Below are 15,807 nucleotides of genomic sequence, written 5' to 3' on the forward strand. Positions count from 1 at the left end.
ATATGTATGTAGGGAGTATGGCGCTACTTTGGAACACAGTCCACCTCCTCTACTGACTTGACTTGAAAGCAAAAATGACAGGACCAAATGTATACAATGTAACAAAACACAAACCTCGTTTCAGACCTTGGGCTGTGTGAAAGACGGTGTTTCTCCCATGAACAGTACCTCCAATGTCTAGCATTGGGTATTGGTCAAAACCTTTTTATGTGACAACAATTTAACCTGGAATTCAATACTGATTTCTGATCAATAATTAGCTCATATTTTTGTGAAAATACAAAACTGAACTGAAGAAGAACTGAGTTTGACACCATACATACAGACGAAAATTTATTTAGAACTACAGAAGTGTTACATTTTGGTTCTAACCCTACTGACGACTAACTCTCTCAGTGTTGTGTTTCCTCTTATTATATTCAAAGCTATATCCTGAATTCAAGGAGGTATTGATGTTTAAATAACTGGAAAATATTCTCAGAGGTCAGTTAGACTTAAACTATGACCTGCCTAGTTCCCCATGACTAAAACCCAGCTGTGAACGTGATCGTGTTAGTGAGCTCTAAGTGGATGTGTGTTTGCGTGCTGTAGGTGTGGCAGCGTCTCAGGAGCAGGACTTTGGCACGGCTAACCTCCACATGGAGGTGTCCGACATCGTCAGTGTTCTGGTTTACGTGGGAGTGGCCAAGGGGAATGGAGTTCTCTCTAAAACAGGTAAGACTTCCTCATGGTCCTGCTCTGTCCTTCAGCTTTAGCACACACACACACACACTGCTGGAGAACTAGGTCAGCCCTCATTTTCATGAAGAGAGCCAGTCGGGGAGGGAGGGGAATAAAAATAAATAAATAAAAAATTCCTCCACCACTGTTTTTTCCCCCTTTTTTGAGCCAAAATGTCCAAAGGCTTCAGTTCTGTTTTTCCCTCACCCTCATCTGTTCCAAGAGCTCAGAAAAACACACACGTTTTGTTTTCGTAGGATGTCAGGGTGTGGGGTCATACATATGTATATGTCCCATAAGTATACTTAAATCTTGACGGTGAACAGCTTTCAGCAGCTGCCATCCTGGACTCATTAAATTGCTTCATTTACCATTTGTAATGCCTTATTGTATTTAATCTCCATTTAAATATTTAAGGTGACATTCCTGTCTCCGATAATGTTACAATTTAAGAGATATAGATTATATTAAAGCGCCTATATGCAGTTCAGTTTCTAAGCTGAAGCTTAAACCTAGCTTTAAGCCTAACGTTTATCTTATTGACCTTAAAAAATTCAGCTTCAATACGACATTTTCTAAAATAAAAAATAAATAACACGTTAGTGTCAGGAACATTTTTGTCACTTTCTGTTAACAAATATTTATCCTACAGTCAGGCATTTTGGTTCTGAATATATACTAAAACAAGTGCGTGTGCACACACACACACACACACACACACTCTCTCATGGTTCAGACATTTAAGAATTCTGGAAACAATGGAGTGTGGTTGGGGAGCGGATAAGGAGAAGCATCTGGAAGGAGTTGCCAAAGACTTTCCCAGCTCACGTGGCCGAGCCTGTCGCTGTTTTAGAGAACAGACAGACTCAAACACACACACACACACACACACACACACACTCACAGTCCATATGGCACCAGTACAACTGTCTCTGAACTGTGGCCCAGCTTCACACTCGTCTCCAGTGCCCAGGACGAGCCGGACACTGACCGTGTGTGTGTGTGTGCGCGCTCCTTATGGGGAGAGAGAGAGAGAGACAGCCTTCATCCCCGCAGCTGTCATCTTCAGTGTGAATGTTGCAGAAAGTTCCCTTCACAAACCAGAGGGATTAGTGCACACTCAGCTCTTCAGACAAAGCCAAAACACACCCCCAAACTCACCCTCCATCTCTCACTGCCCTGACTGCTGTAGAGGGATATCTCTCTCTCTCTTGAATGTGAACATTCTTCATACTAGAGCAGGGGCTTTTTACTTTTTTACACTGACACCCTGAATATTTCAGATTTGTATAAATTTCATTCCATTTCTCTTTCCCCTCCCTAGCTTTATCTCTCCCTCTTTGTCTATTTATAGCAGTGTTTCTGTGGAAGGGGGGATGTATGAGAAAAAATTAAACACCCACTCACTCGCTCTCTCCTCATCACTATTCCTGTTTAATCTTTGCTCTTCAGAGCAGGGCTGTCTTTGTTGTAAATGATGCTGATGGTGTGGTATGTGTCGTGAGGCGCGTGTGAGGTAATGTATTCACGTGTTTGTGCTCAGGAGTGCTGAAGAGGCTGGAGGAGGAAGACCTAGACGAGAACCTGAAGAAAAGATTAAAGGACTCTAGCGAAACACCTGGAGCTTTATGGCACGTTTACGTGAGCAAAGACGTGGAGAAAGTGAAAGAGTTCCTGCACAAGGTTGGTTAATCTTCCTTTATTTTCACCAGTACTCATTTAACACAGAGCAAGAGTGTCTCTCTCTCTCTCTCTCTCACTTCCCTTCTCTACTTAAAGCCAACGTCCATGATTTTAATCAAAGAACACTTTATAAAATTCTGAGGATGTCTCCAGTCTGTTTGCGAGCTCATAACCGTTCTTGTTTATGAGGCTGGGTCAGACATGCTAGACTTTCTCTCTCTCTCTCTCTCTCTCTGTGTGCTCATGGCACAGAAAAGGCTTTTTTTAGACTATGGAGAGACGTTGAAACGCATGAACCGAGATGAGGATATTGCTTTATTCCTGCATCATAGGTTCACTGTGTGAAAATAAACCCTGACAGAAGGTGCTACAGAACTAAACAACTCAAGTGACAATTTGTTGTAAATTTCTGCTGTAACAAAATATTAAAACATTTTAAACTTCAGCCACGTACAAACAAGTCATTTTCTTCCTTAACTATAACATTCCACCTTAAAAGACACAGAGCTTCTGAATGTAAACAAACCAGAGAGAACATAGTTTCATCACAATCATACATGTTCCTTTAAGGCCAGTTTATGCTTCTACGTCGAACCTGTGCCATACACTGACATGCACTTCCCCCGGGAATGTGACAGAGAGTTACGTCTGCGTAGATCACAACAACAGTGATTGGTCCACAGTCTTGTTCCAATAAGTGCCCTACTCCCTACATAGTGCACAGAATTGAAAACTCATGCTACTACACCACTACACTGTGCACTTAAATAGGGTGGAGGAAGATATTTGTGATTCAGCCCTAGTGGTTTGCAGAGTGATGCAGACACACTTAGGTACACAAATGAACACAACTGTAGTACTACAGTGTAGTGGAAACATAAATCAGCCTTTACTTTTCTCTCTTAAATTCTTCTCTTTAAATTTTACTTTTTTTCCCCAACCTTTCTCGTTTCTTTTTAACCTGACTCTCCATGTCTTCTTTCACTTGATCTCTTTCCCTCTCCACCTTCCTCCTGCTGTCTCTCTTCCTCTTTCTTTACCAGTCATTTCCTTTGTGTCACTTCTATTCATCTCAACCACCCCACATTTTCTCTTTTTCCTCGTCTGTTTCTCTTCCTCTTTCTCTCTCAGAATGGATGTCCTTATAAACCATTGCATTTCTCCTGAGGGGAGTTTTATAGGGTACATTTAATTACCTTCCTTCTTTTGAACGGAGTGTTCTGCTCCGTGTGGCTCTTGGCTGAATGCTGCGATGCAGAAGAACGGCTGGATTAACAGAACAGCTCTCAGAGCTGTCCTCAGCTTGACCTTGCCTTTACACACACACACCAATTACACACCAGATGGAAATCTAAACTCCTGTGTAGCACTCACACTGGAGCGGATACTTGGTGCTCTGTTCTGTGCAGACACTGTTCATTAGGTGAAGTCTCTTGATTCTGTTGAAAGTTCTCTTTTGACCTGTTGGAAGTGAGCTGTGTGGTGAGTGATATTCTCTGGTTCAGTGAGTAAAAGACTGGGGTGAAACCTGAGCTGTTAATGGTACATAAGTTTAATGTTGCATACGATGTAAACATTATTTTCCCGTTCTGTTCTTCAAAGAAGTGCTGTTTCTTTTTTTTATATGAAAGACTTTGGGATGTGATGGAAAGGCTGGGACCATTTTTCAATTTAGCAAATAGGGATCAATAACAGCCGTGAAACAGGGTGTTATATATATAACAGGCTTAAGTGAACACACCCTTTTTAAAAAAAAAAACATTTCCAATTATACGTGAACACATTGATTGATCAAAACAGCACATCCGAGACCGATCAGGACGCTCAGTTACAGGAGCCCTGCTGTTGATGATTTTGAATGAGTGTGATGCACTGATGGACATTTTCTTGCTATTTCTTGCAGATCGCAAAGGAGCAGGGTGTGGACATCCCACCGGAACACGATCCGATCAGGGAGCCAGGCTGGTACCTGAGCCGTAAGCTGCGTCAGCGGCTGCTGGAAGAGCATGGCGTTCAGGGCTGGACCATTGTCCAGTTCCTGGGAGATTCCGTACTCATCCCCGCCGGAGCTCTGCTCCAGGTCAGATACAGCCACATCCTCACCTGCCTCAGATACCTTTTATGTTTGTCTTTGCTACACAAGTGTAGATGTGAAGGGGACTGTTTCCAGGGAAAGAAACTCTTGTAACTCTACGGAAGCAGAAATAGTGTTCATTCATTGTGAATACACAACCATGAAAACTAGGGTAACTAATCAAAAGAGAGGGAACATACATGTATCAGTTTTAAATGCACAGTAACGAAATCAGCCTGTTTAATTCTCAGAGATAAACTGACACTAGAAAATGGACATAAAATACAAATAATATATAATAACAAATGATATATAATAATATGTAATTAGGGCTGTTGATCAATGAAAAAATTACAAATAAAATAATCACAATTGTCCCTTCTTAAGACTAAATTATTTAATAATGGATATATAAAGTAAAATAAAAGAATCAATGTAAGATCAACATAGAGGAATTTTATTTATATTAGAAATGTCTAATGATTAAAAAATGTAATCACAAAAATAAAGTTAAATTGCTAGTACTTCCTTGTATTTACGGGTGCGAAATAATGTCGTGTGATTTGTCAAGACAAGCTCAAGAAGAAGCTTTATTCCTCTTTGTTTACTTTATTATAATATCCCCATGTACTTTTAATGAATTTTGAATTAGAATCTCTTAATTTGCTGATTGAGAGTTTCAGCATTGGACGCTTTACAGCTATGACTCAAACATGGAAACAGGTGATCTGTGTGTGTGTGTGTGTATTTGTGGGAAGGAGAGGTCAAACATTTCAGCATAAATAAAATGTAATCTACTTTCTGAACTCAGCTGGGTTTACCTCGCTAAATAAAACAGGCAGTACGTCACTACACTCTGTGGGAGGAAGACTGTACCAAATTTAGTAGTTATTTTTAATGAGTGTAAAAAATGCATTAAATTCCCAAGTACTAATAGTAATATATTAACAGTAATTAATATAAATAGTTCTGTGTGGAATCCACCACACCACCAAGGGTCTTGGAGCTTGATACTCATTAAGCCTTGTCTTTGGCTGAAAACAAAAATTAAAAACATGTATAATTATATTTAAAAAAGGCCAAAAGTGTTAGTTGTTTGTGAGGGGTGTAGTGTGTAGTGTATGTTTTATACAGCTGTGTCTCTGTTCCTGACCCTGTACAGGTGCAGAACCTTCACAGCTGTGTGCAGGTCATCAATGACTTTGTCTCTCCGGAGCATGTGGTGCACTCCTTCCACTTAACCCAGGAGCTCCGCTCCTCCAAAGAAGAGATCAACTATGAAGATAAGCTACAGGTAAGAGCCTCTTCAGCTCTCCTCATCCTCAGGGTCTGATCCTAGTGTCGTTCACACACGCAGCTCTAAACCCATTTTCCTCTCATCTAATTTCAGCAGGACACATTTTCTGTTTAAACATCAAATAGCCACAAGAGATCTGACTCTTCCCAATCAGATCCAGCCCACACCTGTATGTGTATTTGACCAGTCTGATTTTTTTTTAAATATTATATTAAATATTATTATAAAAATAATTAAATCATTCCCTTTACTCCTCTGATCATACAGTTCTTATATGAAAATAAGCAGCTAAATTAGCCACAATGTTTTGTGATTTTTCAAAACATTTAACAGACTGAACCAAAAATTTAGGACACGGATTCAGGTCCTAAAGCTCACACCCCAAAATTGTAATAATTATCGACATAAATCCAAGTATCCTACATTAATAGGCTTTGCTCTAACACAGATGTTACTGGTGTAGAAAGGCTGAACATTCACTGTATGTTGATAATGGTGCCTGGAGGGTAAAGAAAAAAAAAACAGCAGTCTGCCAGACTCAGTGTTTTCTATGTGAACAACTTTAAAAATTACAGCGAAGGAGACACTCCCAGTTATAGCTTTATCATGGTGGTCCTCACGCTCTGTCAGTTAAGAGGACCCTGTTTTCAGTGTGGGCCTGTATCAGCTGATTTTCTTGGTTTGGAGACAAAGTCGTGTTCCCATCTTGCCTGATTCTGACTGTTCGGTCCTAACGCTCACACGCACACAGTGTTTTCTCTTGTGTGTAATTTTCCCCTGTAACATCTGTGTGTAGAAGTCATTAGTGTCTCAGTCTGGCTCAAACGTGTAATAGATGTTTTTCAGCAGAGAGGCCGGCTCTTCACAAAGTGGATGATGTCCATTAACGCGCTGCTGTGTGTAATTTAGTTTGTTCGCCCCGTCTTCCCCTCAGTCCATTCAGACTATTTTAAGAGTGTGACTCAAGAGTCTGGCCGTCATCCATAATGTCACTGATTAGAGTCTCTCTCTCTCTCTCTCTTCAGGTCAAGAACATCTTTTACCACTGTGTAAAGGATGCTGTGGGAACATTAAAGCGGTGCAGTGCTGAGGGTCCCGGGGATGAAGGCCCAAACTCATGACCTTTGACCCCTGGCTGCCGTCAGCACGCCTTCCTCACTTAACCCCAAATATGCACACTAATCACATCATGAACCTCCAGTGCCAAGCAGACTTTAAGAGAAGATGAGAGATGAGGAAAAAAAAGAAGCTATTTATTTGTTACTGACACCATAGCAGTGTAGCCCAGACGCATCAGGATAACTGTGATTTTACAGAAGAGAAAAACAGATAATCTGCACGCAGCAGCTGCTGTTCAGACTTTACTATTTGTTTGTCTTTGTTTATTTTGTTCCGTTTTTTTTTTTTTTCCCATTTGTTTGGTTGGGTTTTTTTTCTTACTGTATATTGTTTCAGTGAAAATGATGTATTTATTTTTTAGGAGTTTTTGGCGATATGTTCTAGATCAAATGTAAATGTGACTTTGTACAGTTTGCTAATTGGGATCCTAACGCAGCTCACTACATTTGAGACGGTTACTGTGAGAGAGGATCCCGAACACCAGCTATTGCCTGTACTTTTTTGGGAATCGTTGCTGAAATTGCAGTCCTCATGCCATATCTTTTGAAAGATTTTAACTGCCAAACTATTGTAAACATTGTAAAGTTATCTTATGTAAAGAAAGCCTAAATGAATAACACACTTCAGCATTTTATTAAGAAGTATTCACTGTAAAATGGAGACATTTACAAAAAAAGTTGTAATTTATTTAAGAAAAAAAAAGGTCTCTTTTTTGCTTTTTTTTTTTTTTTTTTGTTAAAATTTGCTATGGTGAAGTTTTGATGTCGATGATAAAACAAACAAAAATACAATGAAAGACTTACTATGCTGTGTAAATATATACATATATACATTCACTGATGTATTTTTTTAAAAACATGGCTTGCTTCAATTTCAAAATTTTAAAAGTGCAAGTGTTACATGCTTTGTACATTGAAGTTCAAAGGGTTTTACATTTTCCATTAAAATGGATTTATCAAACCATCGTTTTCTGCCTTTTTATATGGCGTTAATAAATTAATGAGCATTTACTCAGGAAGAACTTCACTAAAACACTTATTTTTACTGTTACTATTTTCAAAATACTGCTCAGGAGTCGTGTACTCATTACTCCACCTATAGTTAGTCACTTAGTGCTTCATTTCATTGTGTTGTTTCTGTGCCCCTTTGTGAATGGATCGCACCATGACTCTGGATCCAAAAAGAGAGAGTGGTACACAGTTGAGTTCCTGTGCTGATAGATGCTAGATAGTACTTCTACCAAAGGTTTAAAATTATTTGCTGTCATGTTTTTCCTTGAACACCAGAACTTTCACTGGAAGATGGATTTAGAAGAGAGTCTACCCACCCTAATGAAGAGTCACATGTATAGATACTGTGGTCAATACGCCTCTACAATGTAAACATATTGACACTCAGTCCAGAGAAAGCAGATGTGCTGCTAGTTGGTCACTGATCGATTATCATTTGAGGCAGAGTGAAAAAGATAAAGCACTTTACCTTCCCTCCCTCTCTTTAACAGTTCATACTTGTAGGCTGGGGTCCTGCACCTTTGCAGAGTGTGAGTCGGCTGCTCTTTCTAATGGGCTCCAAACTTCAAAGGCTTAAGCTCCAAGCGCATGTGACGGACTGCTCTTGATCTGCCTCTCACTCGCTCAGAGAGAGAGAAAAGCCTAGTGATGAGCTAAAGGTCTCTGGGAATGTCTACTTCAAGCTTTAATTAGCCCACCTCCATCGTGACTGCAGCACTGCACCACAGAATTTTAAAGGATATGTCACTCTTAACAGCCTTTCATTACACACACACCCCACAGTATACACCAAGAGCCACCCCACTCTACAAAAACACACACAGCGCTGCAGTGACAGACAGTGTGTGTTCTGCTAGTAAAAGTTGATCTGTTGCTGCTGGAGTTTTTAAACCCCTCACTACTCATCCACCAATCAAAAATATCCAGCCAACAGTGTCCTGTGGGCGTTGTCCTGTGTCCACTGATGAAGGAGCAGAGGACAAACACAAACTGTGCAGCAACAGATGAGCTACTGTCTCTGACAGGTCTCTTGTCATCTACAAGGAACGAGTATCTCACAGAATGGACAGTGTTTTAAAAACTCCCGTAGCACTGCTGTGTCTGAGCCACTTGTACCAACACCACTGCAGCACTGAGAATGATCTACAACACAAATCAAAAATAAATACTGCTGTACAAATCTAAATACAAACTGTGTGTGGTTAACTGGCTGTTTGACACGCACTGTACCAAGTGACTTTCAAAATGCAGAAGTAATATTTGGTAAGAAAACAATGCTACAAACCTTGTTACAATGTTACAGATGAGGAATGAATGATTAATGTGAAGAAATTAGTACAAAGAGATGTGAAACCTACATTTCCAAGACAGTGTCATATCCTGATCCAACACAAGAGGGCGAGTCCTGTCCTTATGTGCACATTTCCTCTTGTATCTAGGCCTTCAATCTGCTCTATTTTATTTCACAGAACAGAGTCTTAACATAAATCCTCAGTTTTAATATCTTAACACTCATATACTTACAGCTACAACTGTCATTCATGCATGAGCAAAAGAAAAGTTACACTTTCATCATGTGATTTTTATAATTTTTACAACACACAGAAAAAAAATAGTAGAGAACACAATTCAGATGCACCCTGATTACAGCTGTAAACCAATAATTAAATTTAAAAATTAAATTATAAAACAACACAAAGTGGATTTGGTTCCCTCTTCGTGACACAAATATGACCCAATATTTCACATCTCTGCATCACATTAAAAACAAAATCAACAAATTAAAAAAAGCAATGCTCTCCTTGTTCTCGCTCTCTTCAGGCATGAGCTGATTTCCTCTGCGTTAATGTGATGTATAAAGAGTGTAACCTGACTTCTGGTTTTTACACTGTTATGATTGTGTATGGACTCATCCATCCTCTGCATATTCAAAGTAAAAACCCCACAGTTACCTGAAAAATATTAACTGTGTGATCAACACAATCGACAGTTGATTGAGTACAGTACAAAATTAGGCTTCTGAAAAAAAACAAAATGGAATGAGGAACAGATCAAACAAGCTTGCGTTTGAGAAACTTCTCAAAAAGGTCCTGACTCTGAGAGTTGGGAAAGGGTTCGGATTCTTCAGCGTGGACAGCAGCTACTGCAAATATCATGAAGCCAGGTCAACACAACTTACGAAGACAAGAAAGGAACACGGACGCATTCAGAGGCCCCCTGCTGTTCGGGGGTTGAAACTGCAGAGTGGGTTATTGCTTGAGCAGTCGGTGGTTGGTTGCGTTTGGTGCCACAGTAAGTGTTTTACTGTGTTGTGCCTTTTTGAGTAGAAGGTAAAACTGGGACAGGGGGTGTGTCAAGGACCATTCCACTCATATTTCAAAATGTTCACGTAAGTGGTTTAGGTGTAATAAATGATCTGACGTGAAATGCCTCGATCTAAACTGTTCCCATTGGTGCTGAGAGGAACGAGATGGAACAGGATGAGATCAAAATCATAGTTGATCTGTATAGATTACCGTCTTACTGGAGAACAGTTAAAGGAACACTAGGTAAGTTGCTCCTGGTGCTCTACCTAGTTTTTTTTTTTTTTCTTACCCTCCACCAAAACTTACATAGTGCAGTTTCTGTAGTGCTGATCCCAGAGTTATATTCTCCCTATTACAGGTCAGTGAAGCATCACAATTATTTTGAAGCTGTAATTTTAAGGTAAAAACATTACATAGTGTTCCTTTAATCAACTGCATGTGTGGAAATATATGAATTCTGAGATTTCCCATTATTTTATAGATATTTATATTACATATAAACACACTTTAGACTGGTGTGTGTGTGTTCACAGATGGCTGTGGAGACGAAACATATTGGCTGTAATCTGCGTCGTAGACACGGTGACCCCCGGTTCTTATCACCACCACTGTAAAGAGTCTACAACAAACCATTTCACATCAACACCCTGAAAGACCGTTTCTAAGCCTCCATTTTGTGCAGAATGCTTTGAAAAACTGGAATTCTGCTTTAAGCTGCTGAAGGAAGTGCATAACAAACGCTAAGAATGCATCGCCTTCTTAGTCAGAAGAAGAGTTGAAGACATCACATATGTGAAGGTCTAACTGTGAGAAAGATGTGCGGCTCCTGCTGGAAATGATAGGACTTTTTTGGAAGCGATGAAGCTGCACGTTTACGCTTTTCCACAACAATCCACGTCGTCACAACACCACGTCTCACCATGAGTCAGGAAGCCACACAAACACACACATGATCACATACTCTTACTATTTCGCTCTCTTCCACACAAACACACACACATTATGTAGTTCACAGTGCTCACTGTCCGTGTCTTTGTGGGGAGAAAAATATAAATTTGCAGTTCAAAGTGGCCTCTCGGAGAGGCCTGGGTTTCGTCCTGACGAAGGTTAGTCTGATATATTCTCCAAAGAATCAGTCGCGTGCTCCCAGAGCCAGTTTTACAATCATGCAGTGTTTTTCTCAGTCCCTTTGTCATAATAGAAATATTTAAAAAGGCACAAGTCTTGCAAAATTAGTTCTTTTTCTCATTTGTTTCATGTCATGAAATAGCTGCAGTACCGAGGTGGGCATCACTGAAAAGAGGAACGAGGAAAAAACTAAAACGTCCTTAGCATCCGATGGCTAAACGTGAGTTATTTATGCCGTCTAAAACAGGGGTCTCGATCCCAGTCGCTCTGCCCATTTCTGTGTATTTCCTCATATTGCGAGATTATGGAAAAGTCAAAAATGTTCAGACACCCCTGAATATTTGACCTGTGGATGATTTTCTAATTGCAAAGTGCACATTCTCTACAGAAAATGCTTCTGTATTTTTAACTTACTTTGTTAGTTTGCTGAGTTTAACATGTAGGGAAAAAAATAACAAAAGAAAATGATTATGGCACATTTTACATTTTATTACTGCAGTATCTCTTTAACCAGAAAGTGTGCACTTAAACCTGCAGAAACATTTGTCTATGTCCATCACTTCAAATATCAGGGATGTCCAAACTTTTCCAGACGACTATAGCGTGGGGCTACCACGAGACTGGATCTAGGCCACTGTGCCAAATTCCTCATGTGCAAGCTTTCAATGGCATGCCCTTCTCCCTTTGGTGAGAGTATGGACGGCCCCCTCAAGGCTTTTCTCCATCCAGCAGGTCCCGCAGCTCTTGCTGAATATCCTCAGGCAGCTCCAGAGCTGGCAGGTCCTCCAGGGAAACCTCCTGAGGCATCTCCAGAGGAGGCAGGTGGGGGATGGGAATGTCCTTGGCCTTGCGCTCCTCGGTCGTCCGTGGGGACGGCAGCACCCACAGCTCTGACCTCTCCACAAAGTCGGCGTCTGCATAGGGCTCCTTTCGCAGCCGGGCATTCTCAGCTCGCAGGCGCTCGTTGTCCCGTGTCAGCCGCTCGTTTTCACCCACCAGTCGCTCCACTAGACGCCGCAGGTCTTCGATGGTGGTCCTCTGCTCCTCCAGCCGCGTCTTGTCGTCTTTGTGAGTCTTGCTGCCGGTGTACGGTTCAGGGGTAGAGCCTTTGTTCTGCAGCAAGTAGAGCCAGGTGTCATACTCGCGGTCAGGACAGGTGGCAGGGACAGAGGGGGCAGAGGAACCAGGCTGGAGGTAAAAAGCCTGCCCAGAAGACACGGATGAGGATGGGACAGCCTGGAGGATCCGTGGCTTGCCCTCTCGCCTGGCCCTCTTCCACTTCTCCTCGATCACCTGCTGCTGCTTCACATGACTGTCCCTCTGAAGCTCCAGAGACAGACGAGCCTGAGCGTGACACACGTTAGAATGTTTTTACATGAAGCGATGTGATATCATTTTTGAATAAATACAGACTCCATGCCAAATGTTAGTGCAAAATTTTACAGTTAGTGATATCTGCTGTTTAAGGTGTGCCCTTCTGGCACACCTTATCATCCAATATCATCCAATATCAGCACCTGTCCTCAATAATGCTCTGGTGCCTGAATACAATCAAATCTTCACAGAAATGTTCCAACATCTAGTGAAAATCCTTCCTCGAATAATACAGTTTATTCCTTCAGTAGAGGGGGGACAAACTACCAGCTGAAACCTACAGTGCTGATGTTTGAATACCAGTTGTCCATATCGTATATAGGTGGGAGTGGAACATTAATTTTATTTTACATATTTAGAGATCACCCAGTTCTCACATTTTCATTAAGAAGTGTCAGTTTTTCAGGAGATTTTACTGAAAACATTATATAAGATTATCTATTTGCTGGCCAGTGGGTGCCACATATACTCCACCAAGTGTTTGCCATTATGTTCACACATGGCACCACTAGGGGACAGTGTTGCGTTTACAAAAATAGGATGATATCACTGTCCAATAAAAAAAGATCATCATCATCATAAAAATACATCTCCAAAATGATAACTTTATGAATGGAAAAAAATATTTTTAATATTACTTTCCATTTAAAGTTAAGATTATTTTATTCCATTTAATTTGACTGCATTCCTATTGGTCAGTTTATCATCTAAAGTCTTTGGACAGTGACAATATACAGAATTTCAAATTGAGGATATACATTCAAAATATTATGACAGGTTTAATCCAATAATATTCTGAGTATTTTTTTGGGGAAATAAGTCCTCCTCTAACTGCTGGTTCTTCATGTGCTAGTTTCCTGTGTCTCCACAAACGGGTCTTTTCCTGCTCAATCAAATATTAATTTTCTAGTGCACAGCATTCATTTAAGAGCACAGCTGATGGACACGCTGTCACCGTTAAGAGGTTAACTTGGCTATAGAAGATGAATTAATTAATGAATTTCCAGCCAATGGCAATAAGCCCTACCTGCTCACATTCCGTCAGCTTCATGGCATCCTTCAGCAGATCTGAGACATGGAAAAACAGGCTATTTCTACATGTACTCAGTAACCGATCTTCAAACCATAATAATACGTATACTTACTGTGTTAAATAGCAACTAGAACAAAATTAGACAGTAAGTACCAAAGAAAAACTGTTCTGTGATTTCCACTGACTTTAATTATGTATATTGCTCCATGCAAGGTAACACAGCTGCCTATCAGACCAACATCAGACAGCTTTGTCAAATGTGGAGGCACTAAGATTTAGACAGAGTGTCTAATATTCAAGACAACACCAAAGAATAATGAAAAAACTTCAGACCTCTACTGAAGTCCAACTAACCTTCTGCTTTTCTATGGCAAGAGATGGCCTCTTCATACTTCCCAGCAGCCAAGAAGCGCTCTGCTTTCCTGCACTGCTGATGGGCCTGAGAGAAGGAAAATAACTGTCAAACATGACTCACATTCAATTAAAAATGTAAAAACAGGTCATTCTCACCGCCGTTCTACACAACGGATTAAAACCTCTGAACTTGCCCCTGCACTGTATAAAAGCATACAAGCACATCTTGCTTCTTCCTCTTGCTTTACATAGTGTTTCTTCTTACATTTTTGTGGGTGTAATCGATAACTGGAGGGAAGTTAAAAAGAGCTAATTGAATTAAATGAAATATTTTTGGACGGTATGCTTTTAAACATATTCATTTTACTGCGCCCAAAAAGGAACATTTAAAACATTAAAATAAAAAGTATTAAGAATGGTATGCTATACTACAATAAACTGATCGAGTTTTTATTAAATTTAATGAATAAATTCCAATGTATTCCAAATATAAATAAACGTTCTATAATTTGTTTAATTTAGTACATAACGTAGTGCTAAAACGTCGTAATAGTGTACATTTATATTAACTTTACATGAATAAAAGTACAATTCATGCCTTTTATTTGATAAATTCAGTATTTTTTTTAAGAAGGTGAAATAAAGTTCCTCACAAGGCGCGCACACACAAAACATTGTTAGTTAATTTAGCTTAATGTTAGCTAGCTTGTTCCCCTAATAATGTTATCTACATTTTTGCTAACACGTAAAGCTTCTTGTTTTTGTAGCTGGTAAATTGAAAGCATACATTTGCTTCAAATAACTGACATTTCGATATAAATACGGGCTTTGTTGTCACACAGTAGAAATGAATATAGCTAGGTTTAAAATAACTCGTTATGTTTAAACTAGGCTCTGGAACAAAACAAAGCTAAGTAGCGTGCTAAGCTAATCTAAGCTAAGCAAAGACTGTTTATCCAGCAGTTTAAGTCAAAATGCTAACGTTTGTTTTCATTTTAAAGGCTGATGTTTGTTTCACAAATCAATGAACCCCTTCAGCCGGCTTGGTTTTAGCGGTTATTTAGCAAACCATGTAATTTCAAACAGACACGGTTAGCTTTCCAGTTAGCAGATACGCTAACCTGAAGAAGAAACAAAAACTTACGAGGTTGAGAGGGCTGTCCACCACCTCCATTCCTTTTAAAAACGAATATTAACTACATGGGAAAGTGCAGAGAGGGTCATTGGCGCTGTATTTTTCTCCGGCACCAGTTTTCTTCTGGTTACACCGGACTAACCCTGAGCAACCACCGACCACAGACAACACCAGCAAAATAACACTCTCCTGGCGTCACATCCTCACGGTTTAAATCCCAGCTTCTTTATTTCATTTCATGGAAAAAGTGCCGCTTTTCATGCCCGGAACACAAGCAGAAAATTGTATTCATGCTAACTAGCCAGGACTGCCAAATATAACTGGGGCAATACCTTATAAACGGATAGTTTGTTGAGTTAATTATAGTTGGTACTGTTTATTTTGCCCTGAGGTTCAGTGCTGTATGGTCACCATTAGATGGCGCCATTTACCTATAATGAATTTAAATATATATTTTAAAGAACTGTTAAAGGGCCTATTTTATAATGTATATTGTATTTTATTTTCTATTCTCAGAGACCACTCATACATTTTTATATGAATTAATTTATCATAAACAGTCATAATAATTTTG

The 15,807-nt window shown here is 39.9% G+C and overlaps 2 protein-coding genes across 5 annotated transcripts in view; one reads left to right on the forward strand and one right to left on the reverse strand.

The window, feature by feature from the left end:
• The window catches only part of jmjd1cb (jumonji domain containing 1Cb), a 183,765-nt gene extending 176,092 nt beyond the window's left edge, over positions 1-7,673 (forward strand). For all 4 annotated transcript variants that reach the window (XM_066664894.1, XM_066664896.1, XM_066664895.1 and 1 more), the window contains 5 exons: positions 592-714; positions 2,264-2,403; positions 4,307-4,483; positions 5,640-5,771; positions 6,800-7,673. In XM_066664894.1, coding sequence (XP_066520991.1) covers positions 592-714; positions 2,264-2,403; positions 4,307-4,483; positions 5,640-5,771; positions 6,800-6,895 — 668 coding nt within the window. In that variant the 3' untranslated portion in view covers positions 6,896-7,673. The remainder of the gene's footprint in view (positions 1-591; positions 715-2,263; positions 2,404-4,306; positions 4,484-5,639; positions 5,772-6,799) is intronic.
• A 1,722-nt stretch (positions 7,674-9,395) lies between these two features.
• nrbf2b (nuclear receptor binding factor 2b) lies at positions 9,396-15,543 on the reverse strand. Its single transcript, XM_066664898.1, has 4 exons — positions 15,243-15,543; positions 14,099-14,183; positions 13,739-13,779; positions 9,396-12,681 (listed from the first exon to the last, which is right to left on the reverse strand). The coding sequence occupies exons 1-4, from the start codon at positions 15,270-15,272 to the stop codon at positions 12,046-12,048; spliced, it is 792 nt and encodes a 263-aa protein (XP_066520995.1). The 5' UTR covers positions 15,273-15,543; the 3' UTR covers positions 9,396-12,045.
• Between the last annotated feature and the right edge of the window lie 264 nt (positions 15,544-15,807).

The sequence above is a fragment of the Hoplias malabaricus genome, chromosome 3 (genome assembly GCF_029633855.1).
Source record: "Hoplias malabaricus isolate fHopMal1 chromosome 3, fHopMal1.hap1, whole genome shotgun sequence".
Classification (NCBI taxonomy): Eukaryota; Metazoa; Chordata; class Actinopteri; order Characiformes; family Erythrinidae; genus Hoplias; species Hoplias malabaricus.